This window comes from Pongo abelii, chromosome 3, assembly GCF_028885655.2.
Source record: "Pongo abelii isolate AG06213 chromosome 3, NHGRI_mPonAbe1-v2.0_pri, whole genome shotgun sequence".
In the NCBI taxonomy this organism is placed as follows: domain Eukaryota; kingdom Metazoa; phylum Chordata; class Mammalia; order Primates; family Hominidae; genus Pongo; species Pongo abelii.
Window position 1 is genome coordinate 47985664 of NC_071988.2, and position 24141 is coordinate 48009804.

A 24141-nucleotide genomic window follows, 5' to 3' on the forward strand; every position below is an offset into this window, starting at 1 on the left:
ACTAACCTGGGCCACATAGCAAGACCCCATCTCTACAAAAAATTTAAAAAATTAGCTGTGCATATGTGGCATGCACCTGTAGTCCTAGCTACTTGAGAAGCTGAGGCAAGAGGATCACTTGAGACCTGGAGTTTAAGAATACAGTGAGCTATGGTTGCGCCACTGCACTCCAGCCTGGGTGATGGTGTGAGACCCTGTGCCCAAAGAATAAAAAAAGGAGGCATTCCTGTAAGAGCTGTGTGACCATAGCTGGTGCCTGGTCTCCACTGGTTGCTTCCTTGTCACATGTACCAGGGTAGCTATTCCATGTGCCTTCTCCTTCTTTACAGTGCCATCTTCAAGTTCCAACCCTACCACTGGCTTTTCTTGCACCCGTACTCTTCTGAAATAACAGGCTACTCTTGCAGCTTTCATTTTCCACTCACTCTTTACTTGATCTTGAAAGGGACCAAACTTGTGCTCTGTTTTTCCACACTACGCTAACTAGGAAAGAAAAGTGAGTGGTGAATTAAATGGTGTTGGTGCTCACACTGATACCAAAAATATGTTATCACTGAAGGCCTCTAATAGGGCCCAAAACAACTTACTGTGACTAGGAAAGCAGCAAGAGAAATTATATTTTAGCAGCTAATAGGTGTGCAGTATCAACCTAATAAGTTTAGTGCCGTCATGAATAACAACACGGTACTCCATTAGTGCTGCAATCTTGCAGATTCATTTCAGTGTGTGCATTTCACCCATGCACAAGAAATAATCATTAGGAAGTTGGAAGTTAAGAGGAAAATGAGACCAAATGTCACTGTAAGAAAAGTGAATTGTATACCATCTGTGTGCGTGAGAGTATCTGGCTTGCTGTAAGTGCCGCTTCTTCTTCCGAGGACTCATCTGTATCCTCCTGATTGGTGAGGTTCAGGCTGGGGGTGCTACTAGAGCACTGGTACTCCTGGAGGGATGGAGTGTCCCCTTTGTCAATACTGTCCAGTGAGCGCCTGCGAACTCCCCAGTTGAAATTGTCCATACTTTCACCCTGGAAAAGCAAGACATGATTTCTAAAACCTCAAATACATGCTTCTAAATGTACTAAATGTAATATACCAGAAAAACATATACCAAGATGAAAAATACTTAATGCATCATTAAAAGCAGAGTTTCAATCAGCCCTTCAATTTCTTTAAACTGTTAACACACCATCAAATATTTATATTTAAAAAGATCAAAATTATTTGGTTGACAACCTGTTTTAACGAAATAATTTTCTTGACTTTCTATCTTGTATTACTGGGGACCAATTAAATCTACTATCTAAGCCATTTCTATTCTAATACACAAACATGAATGAGACCACAAAGAAGACAAATACATCACAGATGACAACAAATAAACAATCCACAACACCAGGCTGCAACTTACCTGCAGCTCCTGGTTAGCAAAAAGGAAAACACACAGAATTAGAAAAAAACGAAGACAAACATTTAAATATACACTACACTTTTGGGGAAAACTCTTTGTGATTTCTCAAACCCAAAGACTGATTCAAGCTCTGGATTAAGCTTTGTGCAGAAAGTCAACATGTGATTCAAATCTTTTTTTATGCAAAATATGTTGTGAAAAAGTCAGAGACAGACACTTAAAACAACATTTCTATGATACACTTTGGCAACACAAACTTTAAGAAAATCTTCAAGATTTACAAAGGTTTAATACTTAGTACAATGCAAAAACTGACTTCAAATACCCACATGCACTTGACAACATACAAGGTCACAATTATTTCAGTTGGCAGGATGGCTCTGGCTAAATTCAATGGTCATTTTTTGCTATAAAATATAATTTAAAATCAAGATCACAGCCATCAAAACATAACTGCTGCCAATTTTAAAAGGTCAAGAGGAAATATGACAAATTTCAATTTCTCCCACTTAAGGATTTATGTAAGTTATGTTTCTGTTATTCTAAGCAGCTCCTCCTTTTGTAAGGATATAATCCCTACAATTTTTCTTAGGCCCTGATATGACAAACCATATTGAGCTGGCTAGCAAAATATGATTTTTACATATCCCTCTACACAGGAATTGTCCAGATTAGAAGTTTTCAAATCTTCTTTTTTTTTTTGAAAGCAGAATAATACTTATTTCAAATGAAATTTTAGATGGCAGTCAATTGTGCAAAACTGAGAAAACCAGAGCTGCTCTGGTTGAAGGTGTCCAGGAGCTTGGCCCATTGGATCTTTGAATCTGTCCCAGCTGTTTCTGAAGATATCTTGGAAGCCCTAGGGCCCCGCATGTCAGAGTTTGAAAACCACCTTCCTAGAACATATCATTTCAAATATTATTATGTATCAAAACACATAATGGCAACAGCACTCAATATATATTTGGTGAGTGAATGAATATGCACTGTGGGCTTTCAAAGTGAGGAGATATTTTATTATAATTTTCATTAGTGGTTAAGTTTGTTTTGTAGCAATCAAAGTATTTCCTATTACCATGTTTTAAACAAGACTATATCCAGGTTTTAGAAAATGTGTATCGCTGATTTGGCCTAATTATGAGGGATAAATTAGCATGCTCCACCCCACCCCTGATTACTGTGACTTGAATTAAAGACAGAATTATAATGAACATCCTTAGTCCATTCTAAGGTTCTATTAAAAGCCATGTTTATTACCACTGACATTTTAGAGCACTGAATGAACTTGAAAGCATTTACAGTTCTCTTTAAACAAAAAAGAGGCAAACAAAAAGAAAAATAACCTTGCCATTACAAAAATGTCAAGAGCTGCCTTTAGAAATTTAAATTCTGGACTGAGAAAAGCAAATAACTACAGAGAGTTTAGAAGCTGCTCCTGGCCTTGGGTAGGGCAGCAGGTCTCTTTAACCTATTCCACTCTGTTACTTGGTTGTGCAAGTCTGTTCTATTTCCTACAATATATTTTTTCAAATGATGAGTGTGGAACTAATTTTAGGGTGGTAACCTATAATTAAAAAAAAAAAAAAAAGAATGAAAAGGAAGAGAATAGAAAATATCAGTATGCATAGCACAGAGTTTGGATGCATATTCTTGCAACTTTTATTTTTAAAGGTATATATATACTTGGATGTGATGTAAAATATATTAACTGTGGATTAGTGTCAAAAAAAAGTTTAAAAGCTACTGCTATGAAAGGTGCTAAATAATACTTGTTCTTGAGTTCCTATGAACCTGTACAATTGTGTCTTTGGGAAAATGTAAATGGTGGAGTATTCCATAGGAGCCTACACAGCTCCTAAACTGACATGAAGGCATTTGCATTACTTGGAGGCACCATGGTCACATCCTCACATCTGCAGGGGGCACTGAAGCATGTTGAGGAGAGGGAACTTTACTTCCTTAAACTGGTCTTCCATGGACAATGAACAGTGTGATATGGGAGAGTGCATTACATTTCATTCCTCCACCTCACCTATTAGAGCCAAAGGAAACACCCCTAACAAGAAGACCTGATGAATGTGTATGAGCTGTATATGAGTTGTATATGTATATGTACATGAGAGTTGATGAATGTGTATGATCTGTATGAGTTGTATATGTGTATGTATACAAGAGCTGATGAATGTGTATGAGCTGTATATGAGTTGTATATGTATATGTACATGAGAGTTGATGAATGTGTATGAGCTGTATATTAGTTGTATATGATGTGTATGTATATGAGAGTTGATGAATGTGTACGAGATGTATATGAGTCGTATATGTATACGTACATGAGAGTTGATGAATGTGTATGAGCTGTATATGAGTTGTATATGATGTGTATGTATATGAGAGTTGATGAATGTGTACGAGATGTATATGAGTTGTATATGTATATGTACATGAGAGTTGATGAATGTGTATGAGCTGTATATGAGTTGTATATGTGTATGTATATGAGAGCTGATGAATGTGTATGAGCTGTATATGAGTAGTATATATATATGTATATGAGAGCTAAACGTATTTGAGCTATGAGTTTTGATTCTTTAGAAAAAGATACATCAAGATATGGTATATACATACTTGGTATTAAGGCATTTTGGTCTGCTTGCGTACAGATATTTGTAGCAATTTCAAAATGTACATTTTTAAAACAAATCTATTTCATATAAACTTTCAGGGTTAAGAGACTGTGGTTTAGGGAACTGAGCTCAGCAACAGGAATGGATCTCTAATAGCTTAAGACAACCAGGGCAATCCTATTCTATTTAACAGAATGGTTGTTTCAGAAAGTAGCATGTGTCCTAATTTGGGCCAATGAGATGTTACAAGAAGTTTGCCAAGAGCATTTAGGAAAGCAACTTCTTTACTTTTCTGAGAGCATTTCTGGATGTGACTCTCACCTCCTTCAAACACTGCTGTGTGTGGGGCTAAGATTACCTAGCAATGATGACCGTTTTGCTGCTATCTGAGGTCAAGCTGACTTGCAGAGAAGGGGAGAGCCTAGAGAACTGCAGATAAACAGCCAGAAACTTCATTGAGCCATATCTAAATATAAGCTCTAATTCTGGACTAGTTTTGTGGGCTAATAAATCTACTTTTTGAGTTTTAAATTCCATTTAAAAAGCATCTAAACTGGCATAACTACCAATATAATATAATCCAGACTAAATCAATTTCGAAGAGAAATGCTTTGAGTATTAAATGAAACCGGGCATTTGAGAGAGTTACCTACATCATAAAGAAGAAAGTGATTTCGAACGTCAAAGAAAGAAGCTCAGTCATTTGCCAAAGGGAAGAGTTCTAGAAAGACAAACCCTTTGTGATAGTCAATTTAGTGGTAAGTGCAACTCTCTTTAAAGTTGTCCTTAATCAATTTTCATATAAATTTTTACCATTTGGCTGCATATTAGTTTGTAAGACAAATCATGCAAAACATTTAAGTCTAAACATACCCTGAAAATAATTTTGAAGAAATCCATTTTTTAATTTTATAAAGATAAAGATGAAGAAAAATGGAATGTTTCTCTTTTGTCTCAGACTTATTCTATTGACTAATTGTGGTAATCAAATTTAGTTCCTAATTTAGATTTTTACCTTTTTGACCTTACACTGACCTCCATAAGGAAAGATCCTGTGATCAAATCCTTAATTCTCATACAACTGTTCTATAAATATTAACAGAGAAAGCCCACATCCTTACCTCTGCATCTTCCAATTCAACATCTAAAAAGTCAAAATCCTTAAAAACACCAAACTGTTGTTCACTGCTATTATCTTCCACAGCTACTTCTTCCTCTTGATTTATGTCTTCTGTTGTAGAAATTAGGCTAGTCTGTTGGTCACCGACTTCCAAATCCTCATTAGAAGAAAATACAACCTGATGCCCAATTAAAAAAAAAAAAAAGTCCATCCATCAGATTTGTCACTCTGTGTATGAGATATCAGTACCCCAAAGCCACTGCAGGCCTCATTCTTCAATGAATTCAGAGCTTAAATTTGGTCTTCATGTTTAACTAGTTGAACACATAGTTAGCATGGCTGCCAGGTATTACAAGAGATAAGAAATCTTTTTTCATTCTGAGTTAATACCGTAAGTAAGGTAAATCAGAAAAGGCAAGCAAGGAGACAGATAATTTCTTCAAGGAATAACATGATCTTTAAGACCTTGACACAGGACTTCATGATTACTCACTGATGGGTTCTTTGGGAGGCCAGATTCTGGACCACAGAGAGAAAGCACATTCATTAGCTTTTCTCTTGTTCTTCGCTAAAGAAAAAAAAAAAATTAAAATGTTAGGACTACTGATAAAATAAGACAAATTCTCAAGTTTTCACACCTATAACAAAACTGACTCTTCTATTCTATGAATGTTCCATTTTGATATTCTTTATGTACCTGTGATAACTGTGGCCTTTTCCAACTAACAGGAACCAAGGCATTAGAATTAGAACCAGAAGAAGTTGAGGAAGTACTTCTAGTGACAGCAATAACTTTTGGTTTCCCATTTCTTCCAGCCGCACTGTGCTGATCACCATATTTGTTTCCAATAATTGGTGTCTACACAGAAACAAAATGTCAGTGTTTGGCTCAAATATTTCAACATAAAAGAAACTTAAAAGGGTTAACAGTGCACCTATAATATTTTTTACAAACAAAAAAACAACATGAGGAGAGAAATTACTTTGCATGAGGCAGATGTTAACAAAGATCAAAGGTAATGATAGATATATATTTTTTAATCAAGAGGCTTTATTGGAAATAATAATTTTACATCTGAGATTATCAGAAAGCCTATTCCTACTTTAAATATAATCTGCATTCTTTAAAAACCACCATCTCCACCTTTCCCCACCATGATTATAAAATATACCCAAAACTCAGAAAATATAAAAAAGATTTATATTTTAAATATAAAATCATCTGTTTTCTTACCACTCAGACTTAATATTTGTTAAATTTTGGCGCTTTTTCAAAGCATATTGTTAAGTATGCTTCAGCAATGTGGTTTAGCAAATACTGAAGTAACAAAAGAGGAACATTTCTATGTAGATTCTTACTACAAATCTGATGTGTAATACTTCCAAAATTTATTTCAGTAAAAATTCTATGATAATAAAAAACTCATTTATATTTGACTTTGTAAAGTGTTTTAAATTTGCATTTGAAAATAAAATTCAAGCTCATCTGCATGTCATACGAGTCCCTTTATGCTCAACTGATCATCCTTCTCTCCCTAGCCCTCAACTACGACCATTTCCCCCTCTCTGAACTTCACACACCAGCAAAACTGAGCTTGCTCTTGTTTTCCAAACATACCATGCTCTTTTATAGACCCGTGTTTTAGCCTATGTTGCCCCTCTGCATGGAATATCCACTAAGTAAACTTCTAATCATCTTTTAATGATGACTCCAGACTTTTAAGGAGGCCTTCTCTTCTACCACCACCACCTCTGTGTAATCAAACTTGGACACTTACCATGCTGACTGTAAACTGTTTATGTGCCTGACTTCCCTACTACACATGTATCCATTGGACCATGTGTGATTGCCTCTATACCTCTGGTGTATCTCCAGTGCCTATGCATGGCAGGTACTGAGGAATTTTTGATGCAACAAATTGAAATTAAGTATACAAAATGTTTTGAGAATTTGCATCACTGCTTCAAATAACATAATTAAGTTACACGATCGATTTCTGAATCAGAAGGAAAAGGAAAGCCAAGCTTCTCTATCATACTACCATGCTATTATACATACATCTTGCTAGAAATTCTCAGATATTATTAACTAAAAAATTAGTAACAAATATGCTTTCTATATAAAAAAATAAAGTTTAGGATAAATTCTAATGCCAAGATTAAACTGCAATAAAACATTTTTTATCTATATAATTCTTTCAACAAAAAAGTAAGTAGAGCTTCAATTTTTAATCTTTCTCAACCTTACAATACTTGATCAATAACTTCTTTCTTGAAAAGTTCCTCCCTTGGCTTCCGAAAGACCATTTCAATGGCACCAAAGCACCAAGAGTGGGCTCAGGTGCCAGAGGGAAAAAAAAATTGGGACTCTCAGCAAGGATGAGAAATCTTTAAGTGAGATTTTTATTAATATACAGCATAGCCAGGCTTCAGGGTTCCTTCTGGACTGATGGCCCCTGCTTCTGTCTAGTCCTAAAATACCCAGTTTCTCAGGTTTCCTTTAGTTGTTGCCTTCTGTTCTTTTCAGTTTTCCTTCCATGGTTTCAGCCATCCACTTATACAACACTGAAACCCTTAATTTGTTACTTCCACCCAAGTTTTCCTCTAAAACTTCAGATCCCAAAATTTAACTGACCACCAGGCACCTCCTTTAGTATGTTTCTGGGTCACTTCTGAGTCAACATGTCCAAGACGGAACTCATTGCCCCCTCTCCTTCCTTGCTGTAAGATCTGTTCCTGCATTCCCACTCTCTTGAATGGTGCAGCATTAATCTACCTGTCAAGGCCATTCATCAAATCCTTGATGCCTCTTCCCCACTTTCCCATTAAATCCCATCAAGTTACTTCCTTGGTCTTTTTGTAAACCATCTCTCTTCCTTCTTCATTACCTCTGCAATTGTCTTGGGACAGTCCCACATTATCTTTTGCCCAAATTCTTCTAACAGATTCCTTACCAATTGTCCTCTCCTCCTCCCTGCTCTATTTTCTATCCTGTGGCTAGAGTGATCCTCCTAAAACGCAAACCCTAATACGCCAACTAAAAATCCTTTAAGAGCTCCTACTGGTTTAGATAAAACCAGCTTGTTACTATGAAATGCAAGATCCCCGTGATCTTGCCCCTTCCTATGCCTTCAGCCTCATTTCTCATCACACTCTACTTGCATTTTTTTGAGCTCTGTGCCCAAGGTAGGCTGTACTAGTTGGAAGTGTCTGGAACACTATGCTTTCTCACACTTACAAGCCTTCATTCACACATTCTCTATTTCTTTGCATTTAACCTCCCCTCCTCAAACTGCCATAGATGCCTATCTAGAATTACTTGTCTTTCAACACTCAGCTCAGATGTTGGCTCCTTTCTGAAACCACTCCTTTAGATAGATGCTACATATTCCCCTAGCACTTTTAATGTATTCCAGCCAAGTGTTGATTACAATGTTTAGCTGTTAAGCTAAACACTGTTGGGAAGCTAAGTTGTGACGTTTCTTTTAGATGGGGAATGTACAGTCTGTTTCTTTAACAGACAGTAAGCTTTCTAACAGCAGGCCTTCCCCCCATCCCCACTTTGTTGTTCGTAACAGCTATCATATTGTCTAACACTGGGTATGAGCTCAATCAATGTTTGTTAAATCAAAGAATGAATAAATAAACAAATGAAAATTCCTAGTAGAGTACCTTCATCAATTTCTGAGCATCTTACCTCAGATATATCAAAGTGAAAATCTAAGGTCTTCCCAGGCAACTCCTTAGAAACATTATTAAAAATTTTAGTGAAGGATATTTCAGGAGAACCTGTATCTCCTCCATAGGTCTTGGGGATATCACTGGGTACGACAAGACTCGCAGAGCGTGACACAACCAGCTTTAATATGTTAAGGGCTTCCTTCCAGTAAGGACTCTGGTTTAAAAAATAATTGACACGTAAAAGTTACAAATGCACATTCAACTAAGAACAACAATTTACTGTACACCATGAAAATATTATTTCTACAAAAATACTTGTAAAAATTACTCATTTTTAAGATCCTTAATGAAAGGTTTGAGTTACAAAAGGAAAGAAAACACAAGTTATTATTTGTACTGTTAGATTTATCAGATACTGTACATGTAATAATGCTACCCAACTGAAATATCTTGCTTTTCTCCCAATAAGTGCTTTGTAATTATCATTAATTTCGACAGACTAATACAGTAACTTGGCAGTAGTAGTAAACAAAAGATTTGTATATATGTCAACTTTTAGCTGAATGGTTTATAGCTTTGAGACTCTAAAATTTAAGTATTTTAAGTCTTTGCAGATGAAAATTTTTTAACGAATACCTTCCTTTTTAGACATAAAAATATTAAAATACTAAAATACAGTTAAGTCTTTTTTTCTTGATGGCCCAGGCCCCAAATACTGAGAGTAGATACCATGCTAATGTGATGTTCTCAGGGATTACTGAGTTGTGTAGGGTGAGGTTTTTTTTTTTTTCCCTACATATTTTGGCTATTTAAAAAAATTTTTTTTCTGCTTGTCTTAGTTTTGTATATTCCTACCAATAAAATCTAGGAATTATTTATGAGATAGATGTATATGTAGAGAAGAGTCAATGTTTGATAAAGACTTTATAATATCTTTCTTTTACCACCCACTGAAAAGGATACATAGAAAAAACTACTTCTTATTTATGGTACCAAAAATCACATCTCAACCTTGTATTATGTTATACATATTCTTTCACAGCTGATATCTGAGGAAGGAAAAATAACCATTAAGACACCAAAAAAAGGAAGTAAAAAATCTTTGGCAGAACTGCGCTATCCAATTGAGTTCATAACATCTTGCTATGAAGACACCTAAAACACAAAATACTTGATAATAAAAAGGTCTACATGATACTGTGACATTTTAAGAATAGCACTGTAAAAAGTAGTTTAAAGGCCGGGAGCAATGGCTCACGCCTGTAATCCCAGTACTTTGGGAGGCCAATGCAGGCAGATCACTTGAGGTCAGGAGTTTGACACCGGCCTGGCCAATGTGGTGAAATCCCATCTCTACTAAAAATACAAAAATCAGCTAGGCATGGTGGTACGTGCCTCTAATTCCAGCTACTTGGGAGGCTGAGGCAGGACAATCCTTGAACCCAGGAGGCAGAGGTTGCAGTGAGCCAAGATCGCACCTCTGCACTTCAGCCTGGGCAAGAGACTCCATCTCAAAACAAAACAAAACAAAACAAAACAGTTTATATTTAACAAAATCATGACTAAGTAGAAATAATCATCATTTTTTTTCTGACAGAAATAATTACAATCTCTGGGCACCATGAAATGCTAAACTTTAGGGATGTTTTCATAAATTATATTGCTGGCTGCATTTAAATGTAAAAGATTATCAATAATTCAATTCTGTGAAATATTTAGTTGTTTAATAAAGCACAAGCCAGCAGCTGTGATGAGCCATCAGCTAAATATGATCTTGATTCACACATTTATAAAGAAATCTGGAAAACAAATTGAGTCAACATTTTAAAATTAGGAGATTTTACAGAAAAATGTAGATTTCCAGCTTCTCTTAAAATGAGAAGTCTCGCCACACTGGACCCATATTCTAACATGAAAACCACCAGAGGAAGCTAAGTTGTGTTGCTCCTTTGAGACGGGGAGTGTGCAGTTCACTTAGCCACAAATCTATGCTCCTTCTGGTTACCTGCTTGTCCACTGGCAAGTTGAGCTTGTGGTTCTGAACATAAGAAATGTACCTATGGTTCATAAGGTAGTGAATTCAATGTGGTATATGTTTCTATGTGAAATACAGCAAATATTTTATAAGTTTTTTTTTTAAGGTGTAAGAAGAAAAGAGAAATGTGCTTTAGAAAGAGATATAACTGCTATCTGGTAAAGCCTCACTCACTGAAGGATAAGACACAAGATAAATAGGGCCACCAGAAAATCTTCCATTTTTTGGATATCTGCAATCACTGATTTTCAAGGGAATGTAAGAGGTAACCTGGATTACATAACTGAATCCTGAAAACATTTTGATACAGTTTTATTACTTTCAGATACGAACTAGAATAAATTCGTTGCCAGCTAAGTATTTCCCATTCTAAGTTCTGCTCCAGTGAATGCAAATGTGTAACTGGAGTATAAACACAACATATTAATCTATTAAGGTTGTTAATGAGCTTGTTCTCTTTGGTGAGTTGTATCCATCCTACTGATCTGCTCAGCAATGCCTTTCTTAACTGGTAGCTCAAACTGACAGCTTAACTGAATTTCAAAGGTGAAATTCAGCAAAGACCAGGCCAACTTGTCATCATTTACATCTAAATCAAGTTTAATTTTCCACTTTCTAAATATCTGGCACTTTTTATCAGACACAAAAAAAATCTCTAAAATGCAAACTCTTCAAAGAGGTTTTCTGTTTCTAAAAGTAGTGTATGCCCACTAAGTAGAATCTCATTAAAAAACAGAAAGGTGCGAAGAAAGAAAGAACAATGAGGCCAGGCGCGGTGGCTCACGCCTGTAATCCCAGCACTTTGGGAGGCTGAGGTGGGCAGATTACCTGAGGTCAGGAGTTCGAGACCAGCCTGGCCAACATGGCGAAACCTATCTCTACTAAAAATACAAAAATTAGCTGGGTGTGGTGGTAGATGCCTGTAATCCCAGCTACTTAGGAGGCTGAGGCAGGAGACTCACTTGAATCCAGGAGGCAGAGGCTGCAGTGAGCCGAGACTGCGCCACTGCACTCCAGCCTGGGCAACAGAGCAAGACTCCATCTCAAAACAAAAACAAAAACAACCAATGAGTCACAGTCCTAATTTCCAGAGTTTTGACTGCTGCAATGTGTATATTCATTCCCTCCCATCATTACAGAACATTACAGAAATTGTTAATACGAAAAGTAGAAATCATACTAATTCTGATTCTGGTTTTTGTCACTTATATTGAGAACATTTTCCACACTGCAAATATCCTGAAAACATGATTTATGGTTGAACCACTTCCCTATTCTTTGACATTTAAGGCATTTCCAATATTGTATGATTATAAATCATTTTTAGATGAAAAATGTTATATGTAAGTTTTGTGGTCACTCACCTGTACATATTTGCCAATAATCTTTATGATCTCCAGATTAAACTGCTTGGCTGGGGCTGCAGACAGGTCAATATGACTCAACAGACTATAAATAATCTGTAGTAATGATTGCTGCATACTGGACAATCCTTTTTCTAATAGCTAAAAATAATGTTAAAAGTAATATTAAAGTATACTTTAATCAGGTTGAATAAAAACTCAATATTTACATTTAAGAGGTTGAAAAACACAGATTTAGCCTATGAGTTTATAGTTATGTGTATTAGAAATCTAGAGACTAATAAAGTGAAAGGCAGAGTCTATTACTGTTATTTTTCCTTGGTTCAGAAAGGAGAATTAGACCATAACTTTTCATCTAAATCATGGTGTTTTATTTCCTTAACTAATTTAGTAGGTATTACTTTATTATAAACTGACAAACATTTTTAGTGACTAGGAATCTCTTGCTTTTGACTTTTTCTTTGCGCCTATCTACTTAGTAACTTACTTTTCTGGGCATAAAGTTACTTCTTAGGCATCAAATAGATATTAACTTTTTGTGCTGTTCTAGGGCTACTTTATCATCTATTTTTTGCTGCCTCAAAATCATATTTTAGATAGGAAGCAAATGTATCATCAAACTAAAAACTTTTCCAGAAGAAATACTTTTGTATGCTGTAATTATTATTCTAGAAAAGATTTCTAAGCTAAAACCTAATTTTGTAGAAATAAAAATTATAACCATTCTCTAGGATCAGGACCACTAAAAACCCATTTTCCATTTTTAATTAGGTAAAGTGTATATTATTTTGAGTTTCATGTCACTTAAGGACAGTAAATAAGGATATAAACACTGGACATGGAAAAAAACCCCACCTTTATAAAAACTTCTTTTACACTTGATAGGAAGTACTTATATTTTTATCTTAAAAAATTGTTAACTATGTTGACTCTCAGACAATTTGAGTATCAGTTAATACCAGTGCTGCTTCTGCATATAAATCAACTTGATAAGGTGCCACAGAGTAGTTAAAATATATATATGTGTATACATTTACATATTATATATAGTAAATAAGAAAATATTTTTGGTAAATTTACCTCTGCAAGATAAGTCACAAGATTAAATGTTGTATCTGAGAAGGAGTCATGCAGGTATCTGCACACGACATTGATCCAGTTAGAACAGTCTCTGGAATATGTGTGCGTACTGTACAAACTCATCATGTGTGCCAGATTGACAAGTGTTGGGCATTTTTCTTCTGCACAAACCTAGAAAACAAATAAAATTATTTCATTCACCTAAAATAAAGACACAAGTTTAACTTGATTTTATGCTAAATGTATTTGCTTAATGAAATAATTTAGATGTATATTGGTTTTAATGCATTTTACTTCAATACGTTAGAAAAGTGAAATGAGAAAAAAGCACAAGGCATTCTTCACAGAATAGTAAGAGCTAATACAGAAAGAGGATTAATGTCTTTGTGGGTACTAAATAGTACGGCCTTATTCAGTCTGAAGATCTGTAAACTGTCTCTGGCAGAAACCATGTATGGTGTGAACTTGGGACATCATTTTGGAATTGCTTTGTCAAACCCAGGATGGATCAGTGCACAAGTGCCTACACAGGCAGATATAACTACGGAATTCTCAGGTAAGCTCCGAGCTGCTGTGACTGGGAGGAAATGCTTCAGCCTCCAGCTGTGTCCGGGGTATCTCAGTAGAGCAGTCAGTTGCAAACAGCCTCAACATGTGTGACAGTCAAAGGACATCATTGCGGCTCTGATAAAATCTGGATTCCAGAATCTCCAATGGATGACAATCTGCATGGTGGACCCCAAACTGCTCTTCAGGAAATCACCTAAAGCTCTAAGATCCTCGGCCAATCTTTTAGAGCCTACTCCAAAATGTACTGACTCTCATGTTTGTTTGATACAATATTAAAGAATCTGAACCAACTAATGTTTGGGGGGAATTTTACTGACTGAATGCACTTCTTAGTCTGTTTGTTCCCTGGGTTATTGGTGAGGATATTCCCTGGCCTCTCCCAGGGGACACCTGAGCTATGCAGAACTGGAAAAAGGCCATGCTACTCTTACATACCCATCTGTCATAAAAGGCTAGCCTCATTGTCATTTCTGCTTTTAGTTTTCCTTTTCCTTACTCTTCTATCTTACGGATGTCTTGTATGTATTTTTACAACTACCTACAGCATTTGGTAAAGAAACTGTCCTTTTAAATAAATACATCTTCAACTTTCAAATGAATATCACTAATTTTGGTAATTCAGAAGATGTTTAATAGGCTTGGAGGGCCTCAAATTCATCATTTGGACATTACCATGGAACAAGCACAAAATATAAAGGTTATGCAAGGTCGTGCATAGACTATTAACACAGTAGTACCTGGGAAGTTATTTTATAAAATCATTAAAACCAGGTGATTTCATGCAGTAGTGTTTTGCCCATAAAACAGACACCAGAAAGAAAAAGAAAAAATGGGTTGGTATTTCTTATTTGCATTTCAAAATGTAATAATTTAACATATTATTAAAAATCGCATAATTTTACAACTTCTCAAGTTGTTAAATTCTTTAAAACATAAAAAACTTTCCTGAAGAATAAAACATTCTTCAAGAATTCTTACATTCTTAAATAATTTTTTTAAGGAATGATTTTAAAAAACTTATTTTTTGAAAAGGGAGAAAATTCCTTGGAATATGTGCCGTGCAATTTTATAATAGAACAAGTGACAGATTTAATTTTGGAATTTTTGAAATGCCAGGTTAAAATACGATCCAAAAAGAGTGTGTTTTATAACAAACTTTTTTAGCACACTATTTTTGCCATAATGAATCACTAAAGAGAAAAATATTTGTCTTAAGTGTTGCCTCATTTTGAAATTCTGTGCTCTCCAAAGGCACAAACAGTAGAACTAGGGATATTTGCATAATGAAGGAGCACATAATGGCAGAAAATTACTCTTGACAGTTATAAGTGAGAGAATAATTAAGGAACCAATTTAATTCACATCCTGCAGGTTGCTAAAAGCATACGGAGAGGGAACCTTTGTGTGCTGTCCAACAGGAAGAAAACAGACTTAAAAACAATTTATGAATCACAGAAGGCCATATCTGATTTCTTAAAAACATAAAAGATATTTGGGAATTTCCATGGCCCTACTGTGGTCACGATATCAGCAGCTCGATATTCAAGGAGCTATAACATCCTTCAGGCTAGGAGGCCACACTCCTTAGTTATCCCAGCATTTAGCAGGCAGTAATCATTCAACACATTTCAGTTGCCACTCTTAAATGCTTCTACTTCCCTTTTTAGGGGATTTATGCCTTTTATTTTCTTGAAACCCCCAAGTAAACCAATTTACATTTTCCCCCTTATATTTGCTTTCCAACCCCTCAGGTAGGGAAAAAAACTTTGTTTACACAAATTTTCTAATCATGTGTCACTAAAATATTAAAATGAAAGTTATTTTAATAAATTTTGTATTACTATTAGACTTTATTAATGCAAATACAGGCAGTTGGTTTTAGGCAAGTAATCATTTTCAAAAGGCAATATTTCTAATAGTCATAATTTTCACCCTCTCCTGATATTTAATGTTCTACTGGATTAGTTTAATAAAAACCAAGAATAAAAGACAACTTTTGGCTTATTTCCTACCACCACCATTTTTATTAAAGAAATGAAGATGTTTCCATTAGCTAAAATAATGGCTCTTTTAAAATACATGCTTTTAGAATAATTATATTAAGAATCTTTCCCTATCTAATTTATTTAGAAATTTAATTGGGGATGGTGTTGAGCATATTTTATTAAATATTTTCATATCATTTATTAAATGTTATTTATCAAGATAGTGAAAAGGTTCTTACTCTTATTACCGCTAATGGGATTCACTGGGTTGCCAGTATTTTCCTTCTTTACTATGCTGGCACCTGGAGATAAATGTGCACTTAGCAGTGCTGCAATCTGGGCCATGGAAAGGTGGGGGTTTTATTTGGCTTTCTGCATGCTTGCTCTTTCCCCTTGCTGTGCTACTTGTTAATCAAATCCCAGCTTTAAAAAAAAATTGCTTACATAAAAAGCTTTTTCTGGGGATTTTATTTGCTTGTTCTCTTCTGTAGAAAAACTTCCTTTTTTTTTTTTTCTCCCGGTACTTTAGCCAAGTTCTTTTACTTATCTTGCTATTCACTCACCTCCCCCAGTTCACCAAATTTCCTATTATATGTATGCTACTTGTAAATTTATATAACTCCCTCTTAGAACTGTTTATATTTTCAGTCTGAAAAGCCTTTTTTCCTCCAGACTCAATGACTGAAAAAAGTTATGAATTATATTTAAGCAAAAGGCAGGCTGTTTCAGAGTTCCTTATTGTTCTTGAGAGGGGACTACTAAAAATATAAAATGTCAAAATCACATTCTTTTAACATGAAGGTTAAGAGCTATAATACTTTTAAACAAATGTTAACAGATGATTTACAAAAATATATAAATCAAAATCACATTCTTCTAACATTAAGGTTAAGAGCCATAATACTTTTAAACAAATGTTAACAGATGATTTACAAATAGCTACATCACTGTTTCTAAAACAGTATGATTTTTGAAGGTAAAAGAGCCAAATAAGGAAGAAAAAAAGAATGGAGTAGAGAGAGAAGATGAAGAGAAAGACTGTTAAAAGGAAAAAAGGCAAACAAAAAGGGACAGAGAATTTTCCAAATCCTAAAATACATTATGCCCTCTTCTTCCTCAGAACCTTTGCATCTGTAATTTCTTCTGCCTAGAAAACTTCAAACCCTGAACTCCACTCTTTGCCTCTCATCCAGGGATCTTACTTTGGTTATTCCTATCCATTCTTCGATAGTGACCTAAGTCAGCTTAGATATCACTTCCTCTAGAAAGACTTCTGTTTTGTGTGCTCCTTGAGGATTCTGCTCCCCACCCTCCCCCTGCCCCGATAAAATACCAAATCAGACTCTCTGATTACTGTCTATTTACTTCACTGCATTCCCCATGATAAAGTACACTATCTACTTTGCTTATCATGTATTTGTAGCATCTAACCCAGTGCTCAGTAAATATTTGGTAGTGAATAAACGAATGAATGAGAGACAGACAGGCAGAAGTATGGAAAAAGAGCAGAAAAAGACTCAGAGGAGTGTTACTCTAACTAAATAATTTTATTTACTGTCATTTGAGCAGTTGTAACTTACACCATTACTATGCAAGTTCTTTATGTGCATAAAAATAAAAATTTAAATGCAAAATTCATAAGGGAAGTGACAATAAAAGGATTTTTAAGAGATTTCCCCCTCCTTTAACATAGACTACAAAATAATTTCCCTATAGTGTTACCTTTCAGCATAACATTTGCTTACCTTTGCTATTCGACTAGCTGTTTCTTTGCAAAACTGAGTTGGGCTGTCAAAATGCTGGATTAAGTGAGGCAATAAGCAAAGGATGTTAAGAGGAAAGCCTATCAAAACAAAAAAAAAGCAAACAATAACCAATTTTATTGCACATTATTTTAAAAGTTAAAGGTTTTTTTTAGATGGTTCACAGAAACCATTTTCTTGTCATTTCCTGGGATACTCGATCTTCTAATTCTTTTCTGGCTTTTACCAAATAATTTAAGCTACCTAGCATATAAAAACTAGGACTATTTGCAAAAAGCAGAAATTAGTAGATTTCAAAACAAATGATTAGTTTACATTTTACTGCATAAAATGCAAAGTGCTGGTGCAATTATATTAACATCACCTGACAATTGGGAAGGATCCACCAATGTATGTTTGGAGACAGAAATGAGTTTACTGAGGAGGTGCACGGTCATTTCTTGTGTAGATGCTGAGGTAAAACCCTTAAGGAAGAGCTGTTGAAGTCCTGGAAAATTAGTCCATTTCAATTTGCTTTGTACATTTTCAATCTTCTCTCGACTCTCTGATTTATCCAAAGGCAAATGGATAAGCAGTTTGTTGAGAAGCCTGAGAGCCAGGAGGTATTCATATTCATAATCTGATTCTAATAAAGATGCTGCTATCCAAAAAACGGTGGCCATCAAGTTGGTAGGCTCAGTAGTGGACTGCACATCATACATTCCTTTCTCTCTTAGAGAGGAAAGGCTTCTAGTCCTTGCTAAACTACTGCTATGGTTTATCCGTCCATCCATTATATCCAGTGTGTTACTCCGCCGCCGGTCACCTCGTCGGTCACCAATCAAACTTAATCTCAAAGAGTTACTTCTTGCATTACTGTTATATCCCAAATAACTGCTACTATTAATGGGACTTGTGCTTAGATTGAGTTGTCCAGTGCTTTTCCTGTTAGCTGCATACTTGTTTCCCATTATAGGATCATGATATGAGGTTCTTAAAAAAAAGAAAGAATAGATGAATGCATACCCAGTCACTTCTTTTGCTAAATTAATTTTACTTCTGAAAACACTGAAAAATAGTAACTGGTACCAGAAAAATAATTTTTCAGTATATCTGACTTTGTTGAATCAAATTTCAGTTTTCCCTCCAAATTCAAACAAAATGTACAACAGTACGTTTTCTCTTGTGGCTAACAGTTTCCTTTGAGTTGAGAGGAGGCTCTACTTGCTGAGAAAATTCTGCTATAGTAATTGCTAACAATGTTCAGCTCTGAGATTTAGGCATACATTATGTCCAAAGCTGACTTCATTTGTCTTGTCCTCAAACTTGATGGTCCTGATGTCCCTATTTCTGTCAATGACACACTCTTTTCAAAAGAACTAAGCTCAAAAATTTTCGATTTCTCCTCCTACCTCACATCCAATTTTTATTAAGAAAATATTGACTGAATGCTTTTTATGTTTGCCAGCTGTATAGAAAAGGAAGGAATGTTAGACAAGTCTTTTGAAAGGGGATAGATACGTAAATGGATAAATTTATAGCCTGCTAATTGCTATTATTAAAATATGAAAAAATCACTATGAGAACCCAAAGGATGGAATAATTAGCACTATCCTGAAGGAGTTAGAAATGCTTAGCTAGGAAGTGACATTTGGGATGGGACTTGAAGGACTAGTCAATTCTGGGCTTGCAAGGTAGAAAAAGTGGGGAGAGAGGCTGCTGCAGGGAGAAGGAACAATACGTGAAAAGGTGGGAGAGCCTTAAGGCTCCCAGATAGCTGGGGGAGCAACAGGATGCTGAATCCTGAATGTGGCAGGAATGAAGTGGCGCAGCAGAAAGATCTCTAACCAGCACATTAGAAGAAGAACAGCACTGCTAAAATCAGCACTTGGATTTTTCTCAAGTCCTCACTGTCTGCGGCCGATCTCCCCACTGGTAATCCATCTAATTTGGGCGGTATTGTGCTTACTAACAATATTAGAATTTTAAAAGTTATAGCTATATGTAGTTAGCTATTCAAGTTCTCTCTATATTAGGTTGCCTGGTTTAAATTCTTACTGAGAAAGGGCAGAAAGAAGATCATAATGCTTCATGGTTTCCGCCAAAGTATCAATTGCAGATTCCAATGTGAGAAGCAGCTCAATCACAAATCCCTGGGGGGAAAAAGGCAGATTTTAATTAATTATGCTCTGGAATAAAGAAACTGCAATGGACTTCCTAATGGGATTTTAAATTAGAACAAACTCCATGTTATGTTATAAAATGATTAAACTCTTGGGCAACATGACCTTGCTGATTGATGCAAACTCATCAAATCAATGCCGTATAAATTGATTGTAATGGTGCCACAATTTACTCAAAATTGCTCAGGTCAGAAATCTAGGAACCATCCTTGTTTCTTTCACATCTAAACTGAATCCTCCAGCAAGTCTTGAAAATATTACTTTTGTTTGTTTGTTATTTGAGATGTAGTCTTGCTCTATTGCCCAGGCTGGAGTGTAGTGGTGCAATCTTGGCTCACTGCAACCTCTGCCTCCTGGATTCAAGTGATTCTCCTGCCTCAGCCTCCCGAGTAGCTGGGACTACAGGCATGCGCCTGCACACCTAGCTAATTTTTGTATTTTTAGTAGAGACAGATTTCGCCATGTTGGCCAGGGTGGTCTCCAACTCTTGATCTCAGGTGATCCACCCGTTTCAGCCTCCCAAAGTGCTGGGATTATAGGTGTGAGCCACTGTGCCTGGCCAAAAATATCACTTTTAAAATACACATTAAAAATCTGACCACTTTCCTCTACCTGCCTAACTTCCCTTAATCTAAGCTACCACCATTTCAGCTGGACTCTTAACCTCCTGACCTCTCTTGCCTCCACTCTTGCCCTCCCTACAGATTTCACCCCAATGTCAGAATGAGTTTTTAAAAAAAGAAATCACATCCATCACCCTCCTTCCCTCAAAATGTCTGAGTAGTTTCCCATCAATTCAGAGGGAAGTCCTGCCTCTTACCAGGGCTTACTAGGCCTTACGTGATTTGAACCTACCTACCTCATCAATTTCCTGCTACACATCCTGCAATGTATTCTAGCAACACCAATTTTCTTGATGTTCCTCAGAAAAGCCCTACTGCTTCTGCCTCAGGGCCTTTGCACTTGTTAGTCCCATTTTCCTATGCCTGAAATATTCTTCCGCAGATCATAAACAGAATCTACTTCATTTCAATATCTCTTCAAAAATCACTTTCTCAGATGGATTATCATATGTAAAACAATTCCTTCTCCTTTAATCTTATTATATTATATTCACAGCATTATCAGTAGGATAAATTATGTTAGGTATAAGTGGAAGACTAAAGGTTTGTTTCCCTCAATAGAATATGAGCTCTAGAATGTCAGGAACTTTGTCTCATTGATCACTGTATCCCTGATATTTATAACAGTGTTAAAGTCATTCGTCTGTACAAACTGAAGTTCTCTAGTGCAACAGTTCATTTATCTTAAAAAATAAAATTCAATGCTCCACTTTACATTTAAATTTAACTTCCTATCTTTTTTACCTTGTGATCATCCCAGGTTAAGATCTTGGGGGTGGGGTGTTGTGTGAGTGGGCAAGTGTAAAGCTTTTTCTGATAGGCACTAGAACAGTTGATTTAATTAGTAGGTTATTAGATATTAATGACAAAATTAACTTTGTCTCTTAATTCTTTGCCTGCTCAACATCTGACTATAATTCTAGATGCCCATTATCTTGCTCTAGCTATAGCAATCTACATTGACAATAAATCTTTGACAACTAGTAGCTGCTCATTAACTGCTGAAAGAATATAAGGAAATACCTGTGCATCTTCTCCTGGATCCCCTACAGTTTCTACAAGTCTGGAGAGAACATCAGAAAGTGTAGTTGCAGTGAGAGGCTGCTTTAGGGCCCTGAAAATCTGAAAGGATCTCCCAGCATAGTGTCGAGAAGAACACGAAAGTGCTGTTTGCAGAGCAACTTCACTAAGATGATGTTCCAGATGAATTCCTTCTGTGAATGCAAAGGAAACGAGTAGGTTGTTCTTGTTCTTTAGAATACTAATGGGGTTATAATCAGAAGTGAATCATTTTAAAGCTAGCAGCTAGCACACTTCCTGGCTCTCACATTTTATAAGTCAATGCTTTTTCTTTGCTTAAACTCCATTTGCATTTTAGATGACCCTTTAATCTTTACGGAAGCAATCCTTGAGACCAGGGTTTCTCAACCTTGACACTACTGACCTTATAAGCCAGAAAATTCTTTGTTGGAAGGGCTGCCCTGAGCAGGGTATGATGTTTAGCAGTGTCTCTGGCCTCAACCCACCAGATACCAGTAGTAACCCCTTGCCCCCAACCCATAATTGTGACACTGTCTCTAGACATTGCCAAATGTCCCCTAGTTGAGAACCACTGCTCTAGACATATACAATTTGACCATGATTTTCAGAATGTGTTGAATTTTAGATTACTGAAGACTATACCAGCACAATATTTTTTAAGTTTCCCATTTCTATATATGTCTGTTTAATGTAATTTTTTCATAATATGCAATTGTATTGTAATTTTATGATGCCATCAAACACAAAACTAAGGAGCCCAGCATTTCATAGATAGCACTCTTATTTTTAAGTAGTAACTTAATTTTTCTTCAGTGAAAACAGTTCTGTTATCATTAATAAATTAAAAGTCTAAAACTTTCAGAGGTATCACAATATCAACTATTAACTTTTTGCTAAGCATTATCAGAAATTGACATCACATTAAAATGTCACTAAAACTAAAATATTTCTTAAAAGATACCTGAGCTTGACTGCTTAAAAACAGAAACCACATGTTTCAAAAATGTAGTTAACTGTTCAGCACTCTTTATGCTAGGATTCTTGGCAGAAACATCCTCATGGTTCCAAAGGGGCCCTCTTTTTCTGAAAACAGAGAACAGATGTAATTTCCTTGGATTTTCACTTGTGATTAACAGTTGTACTCACACTTGCCTAAATTATACCTTTACAATTAGAAAGGATGGTAGTTGAATAAATAGGTCACAGTCTACTACTACTTAGGCACATGAATATGTAATGATCTACAGCAAGGAGAGAAAGATCTCATTTCAGTGTCTAGCATCAGACCAGTCAAATTCTCTCAGACGTAGTAGAAAAAGATGCCAAATTTTCCCAAGTGAGAAGCATATTGGTTACTGCTTATGTGTTCTAGGTCAAAATATAATCTGTATTTAGACTGTAATGCAAAGAAAATAATTTGCTGGTGAAATGCAATGAGAATAATTTACTAGCTAAAACTACAGGGAAAGTTTAGGACAGAATAATGTCCTCTTGATTCTTTCTTTAAAACGTCTTTGTGTTCTTGGCCACCACCTCGGTTAAGCTCTTTATTAACACAGGCCCAAAGTGCCCTGAGAACCCGCTATGCACTGCTTCTGGTTCCTTCCACCTCTAATGCATCCTACACGCTGTTATGGGGCTGATTTTCTCCACATATTTATTAAATGATGCCTCCCACCCTCCTCCCAGCTTAATGATTTTCAATATAATCTACAACCTTATGGCCTGGGCTTCATGGCCCGCCAGTTTGAACTCTCCCAAGCTTTCCATAATTGTCTAGAACAACTCTCTTTTCTCTGCATTACAGTCAGAGTGGATTCCTCACCATTTCCAAACACATGGTTTTCTTGTGCTCCTGTGATTTTGTTCTTGCAATGGAATACCATGCCCTTTCTCCCCACCTATATTCCCTCTCTACTTATTGTGTCTTGCAAAGAGTAGACCATAAATAAATATTTGATGACTGAATGATAATGTAGCTAATAAAAGTGAAATATATATTCAAATAATAATCATTCTCTTTGGGCATTAAATAGCCAGATATGATTAAAGTCCTGAGGTATAAATGCATTGGTACAAAAGAGTCTTTGATTGCGTCCTAATTTTCAAAATACTGTGCAATACAAACCTGTGTATTTCACATCAATGGTATTTCAGACAACAAAAATATGGCTCATAATACCTGATCGATGAAAGAATGACTTAACACATACACTGCTGGGATGCTAAGAGCTGCCAATGTTACCTTGAGGTAATGAATTCCATGAGGGTTTTGACTTTTCCATCCTGCTCCACTGAGATGTCAACCTCATTGAGGATAGTGGTGTGCAGATGTGAAATGGCAGCACTGTTATTTCCTAAGCTGATACTAGAAGAGGTAGAACTTGAGCTAAGCCCTGAGTCAGTCATAGGGGAGGGCTGGTAATCAGGTATAAAATCGTTAATGCCTGCTGAAAGAGAAAGATCGTCATGAATACCTAAAACATGAAAGAGTCTCACAAAATACCTATAGAATTAAACTGTTGTTCCTTATAGACTCTATGAGACACATGAGGAAATCTGTCAGTGCAAGGTGATGTGAATCAGTGCTCCTGCTGATCCTCATAAACACCAAATTACAGCAAGTAAGTTTTGGGGCAAACATTGTTTCACAGCTTGAAAACTTAGCAATTTGGATGTA

General features: G+C 35.9%; 1 protein-coding gene across 18 annotated transcripts in view; it reads right to left on the reverse strand.

Annotated features, from left to right (window-relative positions):
- FRYL (FRY like transcription coactivator) overlaps window positions 1-24141 on the reverse strand; it is a 276985-nt gene that overhangs the window by 24104 nt on the left and 228740 nt on the right. For 16 of the 18 annotated variants that reach the window (XM_063723410.1, XM_054553891.2, XM_063723409.1 and 13 more), the window contains 13 exons: window positions 23707-23911; window positions 22423-22544; window positions 21444-21634; window positions 19673-19767; window positions 18000-18607; window positions 17618-17715; window positions 13318-13488; window positions 12238-12378; window positions 8855-9052; window positions 5855-6016; window positions 5651-5725; window positions 5159-5335; window positions 824-1027 (listed from right to left, as the gene is read on the reverse strand). In XM_063723410.1, coding sequence (XP_063579480.1) covers window positions 824-1027; window positions 5159-5335; window positions 5651-5725; window positions 5855-6016; window positions 8855-9052; window positions 12238-12378; window positions 13318-13488; window positions 17618-17715; window positions 18000-18607; window positions 19673-19767; window positions 21444-21634; window positions 22423-22544; window positions 23707-23911 — 2447 coding nt within the window. The remainder of the gene's footprint in view (window positions 1-823; window positions 1028-5158; window positions 5336-5650; window positions 5726-5854; window positions 6017-8854; window positions 9053-12237; window positions 12379-13317; window positions 13489-17617; window positions 17716-17999; window positions 18608-19672; window positions 19768-21443; window positions 21635-22422; window positions 22545-23706; window positions 23912-24141) is intronic. The other 2 variants (XM_063723404.1, XM_054553892.2) reach the window with 1 other exon arrangement.